The sequence below is a fragment of the Eretmochelys imbricata genome, chromosome 6, assembly GCF_965152235.1.
Source record: "Eretmochelys imbricata isolate rEreImb1 chromosome 6, rEreImb1.hap1, whole genome shotgun sequence".
In the NCBI taxonomy this organism is placed as follows: Eukaryota; Metazoa; Chordata; order Testudines; family Cheloniidae; genus Eretmochelys; species Eretmochelys imbricata.
Genome location: NC_135577.1, coordinates 90,517,504 through 90,534,624, shown reverse-complemented (window position 1 = coordinate 90,534,624; position 17,121 = coordinate 90,517,504). Strand labels below are relative to the sequence as shown.

The window sequence follows — 17,121 nt, the reverse complement described above, 5'->3', positions numbered from 1 at the left end:
AGCTGTTTTGAAGGCAGGCGCTTCCTTCAGCACAGTCAGGGTGTTAACATATAAATATCAGGTTTCGGAGTGGTAGCCATGTTAGTCTGTATCAGCAAAAGCAAGGAGGAGTCCTTGTGGCATCTTAGAGCAGGGGCGGGCAAACTTTTTGGTCTGAGGGCTGCATCTGGTTTCCAAAATTGTATGGAGGGCCAATCAGGGGAGGCTGTGCCTCCCCAAACAGCCAGGCATGACCTGGCCCCCGCCCCCTATCCAAACCCCACTGCTTCTTGCCCCTAGGACTCCTGCCCCATCCAACCCCCTGCTCTCTGTCCCTGACTGCCCCTGGACCCCCCACCCTAGCTGCCCCATCCAACCCCTCCTCATTCCTGACTGCCACCCCTCCCTGACCACCCCCAGACCCTCCACCCCAACTGCCCCTTGCCACCCCATCCACCCCCTCTCCTTCCTGACTGCCCCCCCCATCCAGGACCCCTGCCCCATGCAACAACCCCTTTTCCCTGACCACCCCTGGAACACCCACCCCTGACTGCTCCCTGCCACCCCATCCAACCCCTCCTTTCATTCCTGACTGCCCCCCTGGGACCTGTACCCCACCCACCCCTCCTGCTCCCTGTCCCCTGACTGCCCCCTGCTGCTGCATCCAACCCCTCCTCTCCTTCCTGACTGCCCCCCCCAGGACCCCTGCCCCCATTCAATCCCCCTGTTCGCTGCCCTCTGACCACCCCGACCCCTATCCACACTCCTGGCTCCTAACCACCACCCTGAACTCCCCTGCCCTTTATCCAACCCCCCCCCCCCCAGCTCCTTGCCCCCTTATCTCGCTGCCTGGAGCACCGGTGGCTGGCAGCGTGGCTGCACCAGGACAGGCAGCCATGCCGCATAGCACAGAGCACTGGGTCAGGCCAGGCTCTGTAGCTGCACCCCCAGGAGCTCACAGCCCTACTGCCCAGAGCATTGTGCTGGCGGCACAGTGAGCTGAGGCAGCAGGGAGACTAGCCTCCTGGGCCAGGAGCTCAGGGGCTGGGCAGGAGGGTCCCATGGGCCAGATGCAGCCCACGGGCCATAGTTTGCCCACCTCTGCCTCAGAGCCTAACAAATTTATTTGGGCAGAAGCTTTCGTGGGCTAAAACCCACTTCATCAGATGCATGGAGTGAAAAAACCAGTAAGCAGAATTCATGTGCTATGAATTCTGCTTACTGTTTTTTTCACTCCATGCAGCTGATGAAGTGGGTTTTAGCCCACGAAAGCTTCTGCCCAAATAAATTTGTTAGGCTCTAAGGTGCCACAAGGCCTCCTCATTGTTTATACAAATATCAGTTTGATCTCAGCAGGGAAGGGGTATTTTTGTGTGGCTGGTTCAAGGCTGAGCACTGGCTGTGCCTAACTAAAGGGCTTCTTTCCATCTGTGAGATCTGGATGACCTCTGCCCCACACTGTGTACTACTTCATGTCAGAGGAAAGAGCCCTCAACCTTCCACCCCCACCACCTGCCCATAGCCCCAACCATGATTCTGAGGACCAGCCTATCCATGGTGGTTCTTCCCTTGCTGCTGTCCCACCGACAACCCCATTCCCTACACAACGGACATCGTGGTAATCTCCTCCCACTCACAGCAAGACCCAGCAATCTCTTCCATCAAGAGAACTGGAACTCCTTGTGAAGAGCTGTAGAAGGGGAAGAAATGGGAACCAGCAGCAGTAGGGTAGTGGCCTAAACTGTCATGGACCTATCTGCACACACTCAGGAACCACTGGCTGCAGCTCAAAGTACAAGCACTTTAGTATTCTGTTCATGGGGCCTGAGCGTCTTACTGACGTTACATGGGGATATCTTAAAAGTTAGCAGCCTGCTTGGGGGATGGGAAGAACACAAAGCTTCCTCTAGATGGAAGCCAGTTTGGGAGCGGGAGCTAGGATTCACTGCAGTGTGTCATCCTTAACGTCTCCTTTGTGGTGGTGGTGGGGGTCGGTTCTTGATGGTCTTGCATTTGGGAATATGTCTCTCAGCCACCTTGGGTGCAAAGCGGCGGTTGCAGTGGGGGCAGGAGATATAGTCTGGGTTCTCTACAGGGGGCAGTGGTGGCAGGTCTGAGAGCTTCCCCCCTTTGGAGATCACATGCTGCATCTCACGGGCCTGGCGGAGGGTCCGGATGAAAGACTCATGCTTTTGTCTCCAGTTGTTCTTGGGTGGCTCATTCTGCACAGAAGGGGAAGAGTGATTAGTATAGATGGCAGGAGCTATAACTGGGCTGGCTCCAGGTCCTGCGCCTTTACTCACCATCTTCTCATAGAGGGTCCAACCCCATACTCAGCCCTGAACCCACCTCCAGTGCAGCAAACCCCCAGATTGGTACCACTCCTTTAAGGCAGCCAAGACAGATGGTGGTTGTCAAGGGAAGGTATCAGTCACCAGGAGCAGGGGAAAATAGCCACTTAAAGGGAGCCTGCAGAAGTGAGGCCAAGATACACCAGGCAGGGGCTGCTGGAGCTTGGCTGAGGGATGTTAATGTTCCCCTTGCCATTGGTTTGTTTTAACAATAGGCTTTTAGATCAGGTCCCAGCCTGCCCCCCAATAGCAGCCCCAATTATACTGCAGCTCCCCCAACCTAAACACAGCAGACCCCCCCCTCCCACCACTACCACCAATAAGAGGTTGCCCCCGCTGGGAGCATCCTGGAGTGGGTTGAGCCCCTTTCAGTAGGAGGAGATTCTTCCCTTTGCACGGTGTAAAAGGCCCAGAAATGGCATAGGTCCTGGAAGGATTTTTATAGTGAGGGTGCTGAGAGCCATTAAGCAAAACTGTAAACCCTGTAAATGATGGAAACCACTACAAACCAGCAGGTGCAGCACCCCCTGTTCCAGCACCTATGGGAAGTGGAGGGGGGGGTCCTGATCTTCCCCCTTGCTGCTGAGAGTGCCCCAGTCAGGATTGCCTAGTTGCTAGTCTGGGCCAGTGGTGAATTAACTGTGCCCAGGAGCCCAGGCCAATTTGGGGGCACCCCAAACCCCTGGCAGAAGCCCGGTTGTCCCAGCAGGAGCCCCAAGCCCAGTTCTGGGGCTGTTGAAGCACAGAAGTGAGGGTGTACCACCCTCATTTCTGTGCTGCCTCAGGGGGTGGGTCTGATCTCCCCACCAAGAGCATCTGTGCAGGGAAGGACACGTCCTGTCCTGCCCAGCCCAGCCTGGACTAGGAGCTACCAACTGGGGTACTCCCAACAGCACGCAGAGATTGGATTTCACGGGGAAAGGCTTATTTCACAGTCCAGGACATGTTTTTCAGTGTCATGAAATTAGTAGGGCCCTACCTCTGAGAAAGTTCTTTCATACCCCTTCATTATTTTGGAGATCAGGTGACTATCTCCAGGAAGTTTCAGTGTCCTAAACCAAGCCCCTTAAACCTTCTAATGCTGGATCCTGTCCATGGGCTCGTTGCTGGCTTATCCCTTAAAGGTGTCTATATTCTAGTGGGCCTGAATGGAGTGTCAGGAGCATAGTAAGTATTATTAAAACAGATATAATTCCATCCTTCTTAAAGAGGGTTCCAAGGGGGAAGGACTGATCCACCCCCAGGCCAGCCAGTTGCCTGGAAGTGCATGTTACCTGGGTGGTGTTTTTGCCCTTCCAGTGCTGATATTGCTCCAGCTCAGTTCCCCTGGCTCTGGCCATGCTTGAATCAAATACTTTCCTCTTGGAGCCTTGGCTTTTGCTGCAAACATACATGTGCTTCTCCAGCCGGAGGTGGAGAAACCTACGCCCACAGAAGCCACACTCTCCCAGCTCTCCCTGCTCCGTGCCAATGGGAGCCTGTGAATGCAACAGTTCTGCTGCAGGGTCTTGTTCTGAGGGGGCTGCTGCAGGTGTACCTTGGCTGTGTTTCATGACCAACTTTGAACAGGAGGCCATGCTCTCCAAAGACATGTGCTCTTGAATTTTGCTGTTGCTGGCCACCAGCCGCCCCTTCTTGAGTCTCTCTATGCCCAGCACATGGGGAAGGTGGGTATTGTTTGGCACAGGCATGGCACCCTCTGGAGACTGCTCCCAATCACAGTCCCCCTCACTGGGCCTGGCTGTAGCCCTGAAAATGTTCCCTCCAGAAAGCCCTGCCGCTTTCCTCTCTTGCATCCTCAGACCCTCTCTCTCCTTTCTCTCTTCCACCTCCACCTGCTGCTTCTCTCTCTGGATCCGCCTGAGCTCCTCCTCTGTTCTCCTCAGCTTCTCCCTGAGGAGGGCCTCTTTCCTTCGGATCTCCTCCTCCAGGCTCTGCCCAGCTGCCTCCAGCCTTTGGATGTAACCCAACTCTGCCCTGCTTGGATGTGTGGCTGACTGCTTAGGCTGCTCTGCTGCCAAAGGAGATGGGAATACAGCTGGTTGGGCCCTGGCTGCTGGCAACTTTCCTCTCTTCTTTGAGCTAGATCTATTGCTCGGAGATTCAGCCATGGGTGGTGAGCTCCTGAGCGGACCTGTGCTGACCACTGGAACACTCTCAGCCTTGCGATGAAAGACTGGTTTCAGAGGGTAGGACCGGTCCACCCCTTCTCTCCGCCTGGCTGCCCACTTGGAGGGCAAAGTACTGGTCTGGCTGGTGAGATACCTGCTGTGGGGTCCAGCAGAGTAGAAGCCTTCTAGTCCAGAGTCTTGCTGGTTGCTCCCAGAAAAGAGAGAGCAGGAATAACTCCGGCTTTTGCAGATGCAAAGATCCTTCAGTTTTTCCTCCTTGTCACGCAGGAGCTGCTGCTGGAAGTTGTTCTTCAGGTGTTCTAGCTGGGACTGGTGCCCAAGGGCCTTGGGATGGTATCTCTTCTGCCCTGTCAATGGAAGACTGGGAGCTGCCACCATAGAATCCACAGGTGGACACACAGCCAGTTGCAGCTGAGCCATTCAGTGCCTGTGGTAGAACATTGGGGCAAAAACACATTATAAACATGTTTGTTCCCAAGCTGGGGCTTCCCCAAAATCAACGCTCTAGAGTAGGAGTGGACAAACGTTTTCCCAGATGTGGCCCTCAGGCCAATAGAAATTGTATGGCAGGCCATGAATGTTCACAAAATTGGGGTTAGGGTGTGGGAGGGGGTGAGGGCTCTGGTTGGGGCTGTGGGCTCCAGGGTTGGGCCAGAAATGAGGAGTTCAGGGTGCAGGAGGGGGCTCCAGGCTGGGGAGTGGGAGGTGAGCTCTGGGGTGGGGATGGGGATGAGGAATTTGGGGTGTAGGAGGGTGCTCTGGGCTGGGATGGAGGGGTATCATGGCTGGGGCAGGGGTGCAGGCTCCAGCTGGGGGTGCAAGCTCTGGGATGGGGCTGGTGATGAGGGGTTTGGGGTGGAGGAGGGTGCTCCAGGCTGGGATCAAGGGGTTCAGAGGGGGATCAGGGCTAGGCTGCGCAGAGGCTCAGGGGTGCAAGAGGCTCCCAGAAGCAACGGCATGTCCCTTCTCCGGCTCCTATGTGAAGGCACGGCCAGCCTGCTCTGCATGCTGCCCCATCTGCTGGCACAGCCCCTGCAGCTCCCACTGGAGCGCCGGAGGGGGCCATTGGACCCCGGGGGGGGGTGGATACCACGGCTTCCAGGAGCCGCATGGAGCAGCCCCTGACCCTGTGACCCAGCAAGAGCTCGAGGGCTGGTTTAAAATGACTGACGGGCCGGATCTGGCCTGCGGGCCATAGTTTGCCCACCCATGCTCTAGAGGCAGCGGCCTGAACAGCCCAAAGGACATTAATGGAGCTTTGGAGAGCTTGTGTGATTACTCTGCCCTCTGTGAACCTTCCCTGAGGTGCAGGGCCTCTTTGAAGGCCTCTCCTGGTTTTACCTGTGGAATTCTCTAATGCAGTTGGAAATAAATTGCTTCTTTCTCTGCCTGTGCAATGTCTTGCTACGAAAGCAGCAAGAATGTGCTCAGCCAGCGGGGAAGTCTATTGCCCAAAAATATCTGTTAAGTCCTCTCCATGGTTCCTCCCTTTAGAATTTGCAACACCAGCTAGAGAAGCAAGTGTTCTTTGGATTCTGGCAACACAGATTCTTATATGCTACAGGTAGAGTCAACATACAGAAACCTCCAGAAGCAGGTTACCCTGCTCCTGCAGCATGCTCTCCTACAGCACACAGCCTGAACAAATAACTTGAGGTTCCTATAGGGCAAGGCCAATTATACACCATCACAAGCATATATGGAGCTTTACAAACCAGCACAAAGCCACTGCCCTTAGGAGTGTAATCTAAGCTAAGAGTACAGCAGGGGATGATGAGGACATATAGGCTTTGGGCTGAGATATGCTCATGTAAAGGTCACATACTATTTGGTGGGTTTTTGATGCGGATTTATTTCCGGTCTAATCCCCAGCTGCTGAGAAGGCTGCTAGAATTCCAGTGGCACGCCCACTGACTGCAACAACTTTCAGGTAGGTACTGGTGGCAGTGTACCCTTTGCTACAACTTAGCTCTGAAGAAGTCATGTGCTCTTAAAAATCGTACTTGTAGCACTATGATTGGGGTGGGGTACAAACATCCAACATTTGCTTCATGGCATCAAGTTTTACCAATTTGGACAAGCGGTTACAGAAGTTTTTAATTTGAATTCAAAACAATTGTTGAACAGCTGATTGGTGGAAAGGGACTGTGACAGCAGCAGTGATTTCGCCAATTAAGGGATAAAACAAGTAATAAGAGAGGAAGCTCTTAACTGGGTATTTAATTGGGTTCTAAGCGGGCAAGTGTCTGCGGTAACCTGCAAGCTTCAGCTATCTTGGAACCCAGTTTTACCTTCTAATTATTGTGCCTTTGATAGGGGCACTGTAAGTTCTGTTGTGTTTTAAATTAAAACACTGGAGCTGCAAGGGGTCAGCTGGGTTCTGAAGTCAGTCAGCACTGTTTGTGGTCCTGTTTTTGTGATCAAATGTCTATTCCATCAAGACCAGGAAATTGAGGCTATAGCCTTCTGGTGACATTAGAACTCACCAAACTCTCTCTAAGTGGCACATTGCAAACAATGCTGAGAATGGGGAAGGTTTGCAGGGACTCTGTCAAATTAAACAGCATTTATTGTTATCACACACACACACTTTTCTTTATAATAACCAACAGCCCCTAAAGCTGAATGAATGTTGACAGCACCTGCAAAGTGCAGTTGATGCGGAGTATTGTTTCCTTTATTGCCCTTCTCTCAGCCCAGACAGTGAAAATCGAGGAGGTCACGTTCCTTGGTGGGGTATTTCCGTGTCCCAGACGCGGAGGCAGGCAGCGTTGTCAGGCAGAGACAAGTCACGCCTTGCTCCGCGAGAGGCGGCTGCTGAGCCGAGACTTGAACCAGGCCCTTAAGTCAAGAACCCTTCCTCCTTTTCGCGTGGGGAAGGCCCGGCCCGGCCCCTCTCGGGGTCTGTTATCCCCAGGTCAGCGAAAGGGTGTTGGGAGGTGCTCGGGCACCCCACGGAACGCCCTCCCCGGCCCCCGGCGAGCGAGGCTGTCCAGATACGCTCCGACACCCCGGCAGCCAACCCCCGCCCTGGGAAAGGTCCCCTCACGGGCGGGGTGCTGCCCTCACGCACCCCCAGGGAAACAAATGCCCCGTGACCGCCATCCTCACCTGGGCCTCCAGCCGCGCTGGGCGGCTGCGGGCGCTGCGCACTGACTGTTTACTACTGTTGCCTGGAAACCAGCACGCCAACGCTATCTCCAGCGTCGCTCTAGCCTCCCGCCGAGTCGGCCGCTCTGGCACTCGGCTCCGCTCTATGGTCTGGGGCGGCTCTGTTCCCGGCTCTATGACCCGACGGCGGCAAAAGCTGGCGCGCGCCACAGCGGTTGGGCGGTGCTAGTTCTCGCTCTGGCGGCGGGTCCCCGGCGGGTGAGTCCAGCGGGACCCGCGCCCGAAGGGCTCAGACCCGTCTCCCAGCCCTGCTGCTTTATTCGTGAAGTTGCGGATGGGGACAGGTCGTGGGCGGAGCCGGGACGCCTGGCTGGGGGGGCTGGTGGAGGCGTGACCCCGCCCCCAGGGCACGGCGGGGAGCCGGGGGCAGCTCTACCTGCCTGCTGGGAGCGCCGAGTGGCTGCTCAGTGGCTCCTCCTTGGGCATGGGTCCTGGGACTTTAAGCTCCAAATAAGGCGCGGTTCCGGCCCGCCTGTCTCTCCCCCACCCTCCGGTCACTCCCTCTCTCCCAAGCCTCGTAATGCAGCCGCAGTGGGGCCCTGCGGGAAGCCCGTCTTGCCCGCGTGGGTGGGGAGGGCGGCAGCGGCATCCCCCTGGATCTCTGCTAATAGTCGCCGCTTTGTTTTTGTACCAGGCCTGCGTCACTATGGCTGAGGGCGACAGCCTCATCTCTGTGGACTATGAAGTCTTTGGGAAGGTCCAAGGAGTGTTCTTCCGCAAGCACACCCAGGTGTGTCTGCTGCAAATGTTGGAGCAGAGGGCGAGGCTGGCAGCTCAGCCAGGATGGGGCTGCTCAGGCACCTTGATCTAGGCACCATTGGGCGCAGGCTGTACTGAACTGGCATCTGCATTTGAATCTCGGCACAAGCTGGGCCTGAGCTGCCTTTCCCAAGTTGGCATTGGCCCTGTCTGCCCTGTAGCTGCTTATATTTCCCCCTACTGCTCTTCTATGTTTTCTCCTTTTGGGGTAGCTGCAGGAGTCACCAGTCTTGCCTTCTGGATCCATCATTTTTGGGGGGAGAGGAGTGGGGTGGTCCAGATGTTGGGTTGTGACTTGCTGAGGACTTGTCACACTAAATAAGTACAGTCCATTAAATTCCAGCTGCTAGAGTAAGAGTATTGTCTTGGGACTGGAGTGGTCTAGCTATTGCTGACCCTCCTAGAGAACAAAATCTGAGTTAAATTTTGTACTTTAATGAAAAACATTAACATTCAAGGCCAGTCTTTTCCTTTTGGAACCTCCCAGCCTGGGGAGTCACCTTACCCTCTTCCTGGTCAGCCAACATTCTGTTGTGATCTCCAAATGGTCTCCATCACAGACTCTTTCCATCAAAGGTCCCAGAGGCTTTTGTGAGGCTGCTGGGTCATTTGTAAGTAATTCAGCTGAGACTGAGTCACTAGCATCATGGCTTTTATAGCCACAGCTGTGTTTTGTTTGGAATCTCTTGACACTGCCTGTTGCCAGTGACACCTGGATTGTATTCCCTAAGGGTAGCTCAAGGGATGTATTGCAGGAGCTGTTTTCAATGTAAAGGTGTTACAATGGATAACTGGATTAATCCCAAAATACATTCTGTCTGGCTATTCCATGAGATCTCTCTTATCAATGGCTTTCCCATGGTCCTCCCTGGGGACTGATTCCTATAAAAAGATGTCAGTTTGTGGTCTGCCTTCAATTCAGATTAATCCCATCTTCATCTCCCATTTCCTTTCTAGGCTGAGGGTAAGAAGCTGGGGGTGGTTGGCTGGGTCCAAAACACCGAAGACGGCACTGTGCAAGGACAAATCCAAGGTCCCAGTGTCAAGGTACGGCAGCTGCAGGAATGGCTCAGGAAGACAGGAAGCCCCAAATCCCACATCGACCGAGCAGAATTCCGCAATGAGAAGAAGATTGTTGCACTGGAGTACAGGAACTTCAGTATTGTGAAATAACTAGACAGAAAGCACTGAGAAGGGAGTTGAGCTCTCAAAAACTTCCCCACCAACCTTTACTTGTTCAGTCAGATAGTGTCCAAATACAGAGAGCCCTTAGTTTTATCTTGTTACTCTTCTAATTTATTGTCTGTTTGTTATACTATTTAACCCTGAACCTTCCTGAATCCCATGGGCAGGAAAACAGGCAGACTAGAGGGTGAGACTGCCTTTAATAAAGGGATTGTTTGGAAACCCATCCTCTCATATCTGAATTTATTTGTAACCATTCAAACTCATTTTGCATTTTAGAGAACACACAGTCAGTATAGTATCCCATCTACTTCACAGAAGTCACATAACCAGCCTTGGAATTGATGCCTTAGAGGGCAGAACCATGGAATTTTGGCTTCTTCTAATACTAAATACTATTAAAGAATCATTTGCCTCTCTTTATTTTTTAAATTTCCAGTTCTCAGAAACATCTGTTTTATCTTCCATCCAGCAATGACTTGTAGTTGGCAGTTTCTGTTCTTTTGGGTGCCTTGTGTGTACTTCACACCAGCATCATTGATGTTTTTGGGTGATAGTTGGCCAAGCTGGGGGAAAGCTTTTAGTGGTACTGCAACAACACCACCTGCAAGGGATATTGCTGCTGCTGCTTGTGATGTTTTTCAAAATTTATGAATGAATATAATAGGGCTGGTGTAAGACCAAAAGCCCTAGAACTTGAAGTCTTCTCTGTCCCCTCAGATTGGTAGAGTAGTAGCACAGCATGGCTTGCTGCTAATTCCCTAGGAGGGAGAGGAGAATTCAGTCTGTGTAGCCAATTCAGTCTTTAGGCTCTATATTGAGACTGCCAATAAAGTGGTTGATTAAAACCAATTGTAGTAGTGGTGGTTTTGTCATGTGGGTACTTGGCTATAAGCAGGTAGACCTACCAACTCCTTTCACAGGTGGAGCTGCCATAATGGGTTTGAAATAGGACCAGCTTTTTGGGTTACCATATTGTTATTATTTGGCATGCATCCCTGTGCAATCATGGTATGCCATTATTATTACTTCATTCAGTTACGCTGAAACCTAAGATTTTTTTGTCCCATTTGCAGTAAACTTAGCCTGCCCACTACTTCTTTGTGTGAGCCCAGATTGCTGTGTGGTAGACCCTGTATGCTGCCGCTCACCGAGATTTTAATACACTACCATGTGAGGCACGCCAGCATAGAGGCAGTTGGGCCTCCAGTCAGTGTTAACATAGGGAGAGGAAGGAGAAGTGAATGGGGAATGTAGGAGGAATGTGCTTCTGGCCCTATATGGCTAGTGACCTCCAACCCATCTGCACCCTCAAGGGAACATCCTGTCTGCTTACTAGATATTTATATGGCATCAGTCACCATCCCATTTTAACCCCAACCTAATTTCCCATGCTACCCCTTCCCTTGTCTGTGTCTGCTCAGCTTTCCCAGAGGCACTGCTGCTGCATTCATGAGACTGTTCAGGGGATGGTAGGGGAATCAAAGTGGGCAGCCTTGGGCACACACCTTGGCCATGCCCCACTGAACAAAACTGACAATATGGTGCGTTTGCCCACCACAGAGGACGGAGCCAGTGGGCGGTAATCAATTGACAAAATAAGACAGAAGGGGCCACCCTCAAGAAAGACTACAACTCCCAGCATGCACTGAATCATGTTGCAATGTATGTTGGGAATTGTAGTCACCTCCGGCCTGTCATTGTTCTTCCCGCGGCTCCACATATCTTCACTGCGCATGTGCCATAAGGGTTTTCTCTCCCCGCCTTTCTTCCCTCAAACTGGGTCTGGGACGGCTACCTTGCGAGCCGAAGAGCTGCGGCGGGCGGTTGGTTTGTCTCGCGCCCCGGCTTTTGGTGTGGAGGAGGCCCCACCCCCCTCAACGGGTTCTGTGGGACTGTGCGGGGACATTTTAATTTAGTCACCAAAATGCAGCTGCCTCTCTGAGCTGGTATGGTGGCGGAGGGGTTGGGAGGCCCCTGTTTGGCATTGGCAAGGGCCGGGCCAGCACAGGTCCCTCACGCTGCTGCGGCAGGGGAACTGTCGCTTGTAAGTTGCTAGACTTCATCCCTGGGGTGGCTGAACTGTTTCCCTTCCTTTCCTGCCTGGCATTCGGGGCAGTGCCCTAGCGAAACTGGGCACCAAACTCTCCCAGCAGAGAGCCATAGCTGTAACGTGCGTCACACGGGCACCTGCGTGGCACCTTGGTCTCAGTGTGGACCTGTTGCAGGTGCTGGGGCAAGTGACCTAGGCCTGCCCAAACCAAAAAGCCAGTTGGGTCATAGCCTGTAGCGTGGACAGGGCCTAACTGATTGCACTGACGCCTGTGACTAGGCTAAATCCTGGGATTTGGGCCATGATTGAAGTGGATTGAAATAGGAAGGGGAGCACTTGCTGTACCCGCCAAAGAGGAAGGGAGCTAAGCGGGAATGCTGCTCCTCAAGGAAGAGAAAGGAGAGGGGCTTCCCTCTGCTTTTAGCTCAGGAGAGGGAGCTATGCTTCCCCAATCCCCTTCTCTCTAACCTGTAGATGTGAGATTCAAGGGAAAAGTGTACATCCTGCTAAACACCACAGGTGATGAATGAATCAATGTGGTATAAAATAATCATAATAGAAAGAAAAGCTTAATTTATTAGACCCCCCCCACCACCACCTTTGAGCCAGCCCATGTGCCAGTGGGGTTTTATGGGAACTGCATCTTCCCAGCTGGATGCATGTTGGAGTGTTTCCAAGGATAGATGCTGCCTGGCCATGGGGAGGATGGACATCCGGAGTCCACTTGAAAGCAAACAGCAAAATAAGTTTATTGGATGACAAGATGTGAAGAGGGCTCTGAGCCTCGCTTTTGGTGGCATTGAGTACCTATTGCTGAAGTTACTGGCAACTGGTGCTTTCCCCGTGCAGGTCATTGATAGCTTGGTTTTGGTTTGTGTGTTGGATTTTCTTTTAGGAAGTATGGGAGTAGGGAAAGGAGTATAGTGTTAATAAGGATCATGAAAATGGGGGCACTTTTTATTTTTTATTGTTGCACTTTCATGCCTAGGGCACTGGCTGATGCCTGGTCATAGCCAGGGCGGGAAAGTGAGCACAGAAAAACGCTCTGAATACCAGGAAAAAATTAAGGCATTCATGGAAGCAAAATAAACTTTTTAAAATGGTAACTTTTTATCCAGTAAATGTAAGAGATTTTCAAACTCTGAGCTTTTACTCTTTGTCCCTTTATTTTTTTTTTACAGGGGTCTATTTCAAAGAAGGAAGAGGAATGATATTCCTGAAATTTCTTGGGTTTCTCATCTTTCTGCTTTTGCCATGATCAAATTTTTGGTGGAAGATGTACGCACCAGGTTACGCTCTGGAGTGGCCATCAACTCACTGGCCCAGTGTGTTGAAGAGCTTGTCCTCAATAGCATTGATGCTAAAGCAACATGCGTGGCCATACGCGTGGATTTGGAAACTTTCAAGGTCCAAGTGGTGGACAATGGCTCTGGGATGGGGAGAGAGGACCTAAATAAAGTGGGTAATCGATATTTCACTAGTAAGTGCAATTCAGTGGAGGATTTAGAGAATCTGAAGTTCTATGGTTTCCGAGGGGAAGCTGTGGCCAGCATAGCAAATATGGCCAGCATAGTGGAAATTTCATCCAAGACCAACAATACAGTGAAAACCTTTATGAAACTGTTTCAGAATGGGAAAGCACTGGAAGTCTGTGAGGCTGAATTGACTAGACCAAGTGGTGGAACAACAGTGACTGTGTATAACCTGTTCCACCAGTTACCAGTGAGGAAAAAGTGCATGGATCCCATGCTGGAATTTGAGAGGGTGAGGCAGAAGATAGAGGCTCTTTCTCTCATACATCCTTCCATTTCATTTTCCTTAAGAAATGATGCTTCCTGTTCTATGATGCTTCATCTACCAAAGACAAAAGATATGTGTTCCCGTTTTTGTCAGATTTATGGACTGGGAAGAACACAGAAATTACGAAAAATAAATTATACATCTGGGGAGTTTGAGTTAAGTGGCTATATCAGTTCTGAAGGGCATTACAATAAAAATATGCAGTTTTTGTTTGTGAATAATAGACTGGTTTTAAAAACAAGATTGCATAAACTCATGGACTTTTTATTAAGGAAAGAAAGTGTAATTTGCAAGGCAAAAGGTGGCCCTGCCAACAGACAAATGAGTTCAAGTCCTGTTCGGCATCGTGGCCCAGAGCTCTATGGAATCTTTGTTATCAATGTGAAGTGTCCTTACTGTGAATATGATGTGTGTCTGGAACCTGCAAAAACTCTGATAGAATTCCGCAATTGGGATGCTCTTTTAGCTTGCATTGAGGAAGGAGTGAAAACATTTTTAAAACAAGAACACTTATTTGTTGAACTGTCTGGTGAAGACATAAAAGAATTTAATGAAGACAATGGCTTTAGTTTGTACAGGACTGGAACTCTGCATACTGCACTCTCTGAAGTAAAGAGCATACAAGACAATTTTAAGAAAACATGTGATGATATTGTAGATTCCTATGAAACTTTTAATTTGCAATCAAAAGCTGTCAAAAGAAAAGTGACTATTCAGGAAAAGTCTTCAGATCTCATAGGTTCAAATGGTAATGCTGGAGAAAAGGAAGTCTCCCCAGGTCTGATCATTGCTGAACCAGCTGACGCAGCGAGTCCTCTGCTCAACAAAGAAGGCACCAATTCTGATTTCTCAGAATCAGATATCTCAGAACAAGCGCCAAAAGAGTTCAGCAATCCCAAAATGGTGTTTGTGAGCCGCAAGTCTTCAGAAAATCTCTATGGGGAGTCCAGGTCAGAAAGAGTAGAAATAGACAGTTATGCTAAAATGCCACATTGTACTGAGAATTGTGTGGAAGATGCAAAAACACAGGAGGACAGCACAGCTCAGAAAAGCAGCATCAACATTGCCTTTGGAAATGGTGTCACTCAGGGGCAGCATGAGAGAGTTGAAGATACAGCTGATGGACCAGAACTTCTTTGGGGGAGAGTATTGATGGGAATGTCTGATGTGATGAAAGAAGACAGTAGAAAAAATAAAGGGCCAAATAATGATGGTGGAGGAAAGGTTGTTAGATCTGTACCACTGAAGTTGTGTTCCACAGGCCTTATAACTCATGTGATGCAAAATCAGCCACCGCGTGAACAAACTGAAATGAATTGCTCATTAAACATGCATTCTAAACCTGGTCCTGTAAGTGCCAAGGACATATTTGGAAACAAGATGAGCTTTTCAGTTCAGAGTCTAAATGTTCAGGATATTTCTAGTATTTTAAATAAAGAGTATACTACACTACCCAATAGAGAAGTATGCAGAGCATATGCATATGAGTGGTTAGAAAATGAGACTGTATCAGGCCAGAAGAATGAGGAGGTAGCTTCCATTACTGCACGAGGTAGAAGGGAGTGTGTAACATCACACATTAGAGAGTTGCTTCCCGTCACTTCCTTGAGTTTTCCTCATAATGAAAATAATCCAAGCAACAGAAGGCAAATGGTTGAGCTATCTGTTACGCCCAGAACTCAAGCCTATAAGAAGCTGAGTTTGTCCATACAGTTGGGGTCTTTAGAGCGATTCAGGAGACATTATGGGAAGGTCAGGAGTGTTCCATCAGTATCTATTCCAGAGAAGAGGAGTGAATTTGAACCTCCAGATGTTCTTGGTTCTCTAGCTGATCTTGACAGCTTGAAGAATCAGAATAACAATTTTGAATGTGTTAACATTTGTGAAACTCAAGTTCTGGAACATGCTGATTGTAATAATAGTTGCCAAGCTGGTTGCCTCCTTTCCTTGGAGAGGTCTCAGTTCTGTGGGAAAGAAACTTTGTTAGACAGAAAAGCTCCTTGCGTGAGAGAGAGTCCTATGACATTGACTGACTACTCTCAAATAAGAAGAAAAGACCTAAGCAGCAGTAGATTACTGGGATCACTAGCTTCTAAACTGTCCAGAATGAAGGGTGACCACAAGGAAGTTTTAGCTACAGAAGTTGTGGGACAAGTTGATGAACAATTCCAAACAGATTCAAGCAGAAAAGGTGACACATTGCATCTTTTGTCTCAAACTGATGATTTTTTGCAGAGCTCTTATCAAATGTGCCAAAGCACCTCGCAAGAAGCAGGGATAGACGATTGCATCCTTGCGTCTGCCTCTGATGAGCAGGATGCTCCCTCCAAAATGTATAGTACAAGAGGAGGGACCATGGAAAATGCTCTGAACCAGTCACTGCTCATCAACACAGATGGGGAGTACATGGCCACCACAAGCAGTGGTTTGGCATTACAAAGTGAAAAGTGTTATTCTGAAGACATCTGTAAAGATGGAAAGATTGTGGCTGTATCTTCAAAGCAGACTTCAGAAGCCACTGAGCTTTCCAGTGTAACTTTTTCAAGTAGTTTGGAAGTACTTGGAGATGTCAAAAATGCAGTTCAGTCTAAAAATGAGGAATCAATATTGTGTTCTGTCTGGATGCAACACTTTGATGTTTCACTGGGTAAGATGGTATACGTCAATAAAATGACTGGACTAAGCACCTACAGTACTCCTCCAACTGAAGAACTTCAGGCTGCTTGTACTAAAGATATAACTACAATGGCTGTGAATGTTGTCTTACAGAGTGGTAAGTACAGGATGTTTAATTTTGTTGCAAGGAAAGAGTGATGCAGATAGTTTGGGTCCTCCTAGCAGTGTAAAACGCTCTTTATGGCAATGCCTGCAATTTCCACACTGAAATAACTATTGTGTCACATGAATTAGTTCTGTAGAAAACAGGAAAATGTTGATGGCAATATGGAAATAGTACAGTAGATTCACATTTTGAAAAAGGTATGAAAATAGCATACTGCTAGCAGATAACCACCCGGTGTCACCCTTCATCATGCTCTGAGAATTCTCATGATCATGACCCATTTTGTCATGTATAAAGTGAGAGACATATTTGAAAGTAAGGGTACTGGATAATCATGGCATTTATGAACCTCCTGCCTTGGGCAGTCATGTTCCTAAGGACATTTTGATACCATCAATACAAGAGACCAATATCAAGCTGTAAAAATCAGGTTTTGTTCAACTCTTTTACTGGATTTACATCAAAAGATAAATACTAAATATCTACAGTATGAAAACAAGTTCTCTAGTACTGCTGGAATCAAAAATTACATTGTTTCTGTAAGATGGTTGTTGCCAGTAGGAGCTCCAAAAATTCAAAATTTTAATTTCAATTTTTATTTTCAAATACATTCCTCAGTTAATTTCCGATTAGAAGCATGTCTTACCATGAATTCTATCAGAACCTTGTGCTGAGCAAAAGGGGCAGTTTCTTGCAACAGTAACTATCAAGCTCTCTTAGGGCAGAGGTGCTTCTGAGTGCTATTTTGAAACGACACAGAGTGATTCTGGGACCTAGCCTGATAATGCACATAACATGTTGTCTGGATTAATAAACCAGTCTCTGTGATTGGAACCTCATGATACCAACTTATGATTTCATAGCCAATAGAGTAAGTTCATGTTCAGTATTCAAGCATAAGTAGAGTGA

At 49.5% G+C, this 17,121-nt stretch overlaps 3 protein-coding genes across 8 annotated transcripts in view; 2 read left to right on the top strand and 1 right to left on the bottom strand.

The window, feature by feature from the left end:
* Positions 1-1,511: 1,511 nt before the first annotated feature.
* Positions 1,512-7,743, bottom strand: ZC2HC1C (zinc finger C2HC-type containing 1C). The gene is made up of 3 exons (XM_077819154.1): positions 7,574-7,743; positions 3,605-4,889; positions 1,512-2,201 (listed from the first exon to the last, which is right to left on the bottom strand). The coding sequence occupies exons 2-3, from the start codon at positions 4,880-4,882 to the stop codon at positions 1,941-1,943; spliced, it is 1,539 nt and encodes a 512-aa protein (XP_077675280.1). The 5' UTR covers positions 4,883-4,889; positions 7,574-7,743; the 3' UTR covers positions 1,512-1,940.
* A 2-nt stretch (positions 7,744-7,745) lies between these two features.
* ACYP1 (acylphosphatase 1) lies at positions 7,746-10,412 on the top strand. Of its 2 annotated transcripts, XM_077819152.1 has the most exons (3): positions 7,746-7,831; positions 8,268-8,363; positions 9,350-10,412. In XM_077819152.1, the coding sequence occupies exons 2-3, from the start codon at positions 8,280-8,282 to the stop codon at positions 9,563-9,565; spliced, it is 300 nt and encodes a 99-aa protein (XP_077675278.1). In that variant the 5' UTR covers positions 7,746-7,831; positions 8,268-8,279; the 3' UTR covers positions 9,566-10,412. The 2 variants fall into 2 exon arrangements, with proteins under 2 accessions (XP_077675278.1, XP_077675277.1); XM_077819151.1 differs by lacking the exon at positions 7,746-7,831 and having other exon boundaries at positions 8,097-8,363.
* A 944-nt stretch (positions 10,413-11,356) lies between these two features.
* Positions 11,357-17,121, top strand: part of MLH3 (mutL homolog 3) — a 38,211-nt gene continuing 32,446 nt past the window's right edge. For 4 of the 5 annotated variants that reach the window (XM_077819146.1, XM_077819144.1, XM_077819147.1 and 1 more), the window contains exons 1-2: positions 11,357-11,624; positions 12,812-16,203. In XM_077819146.1, the coding sequence (XP_077675272.1) occupies positions 12,885-16,203 (3,319 nt within the window). In that variant the 5' untranslated portion in view covers positions 11,357-11,624; positions 12,812-12,884. The remainder of the gene's footprint in view (positions 11,625-12,811; positions 16,204-17,121) is intronic. The other variant, XM_077819145.1, reaches the window with a different exon arrangement.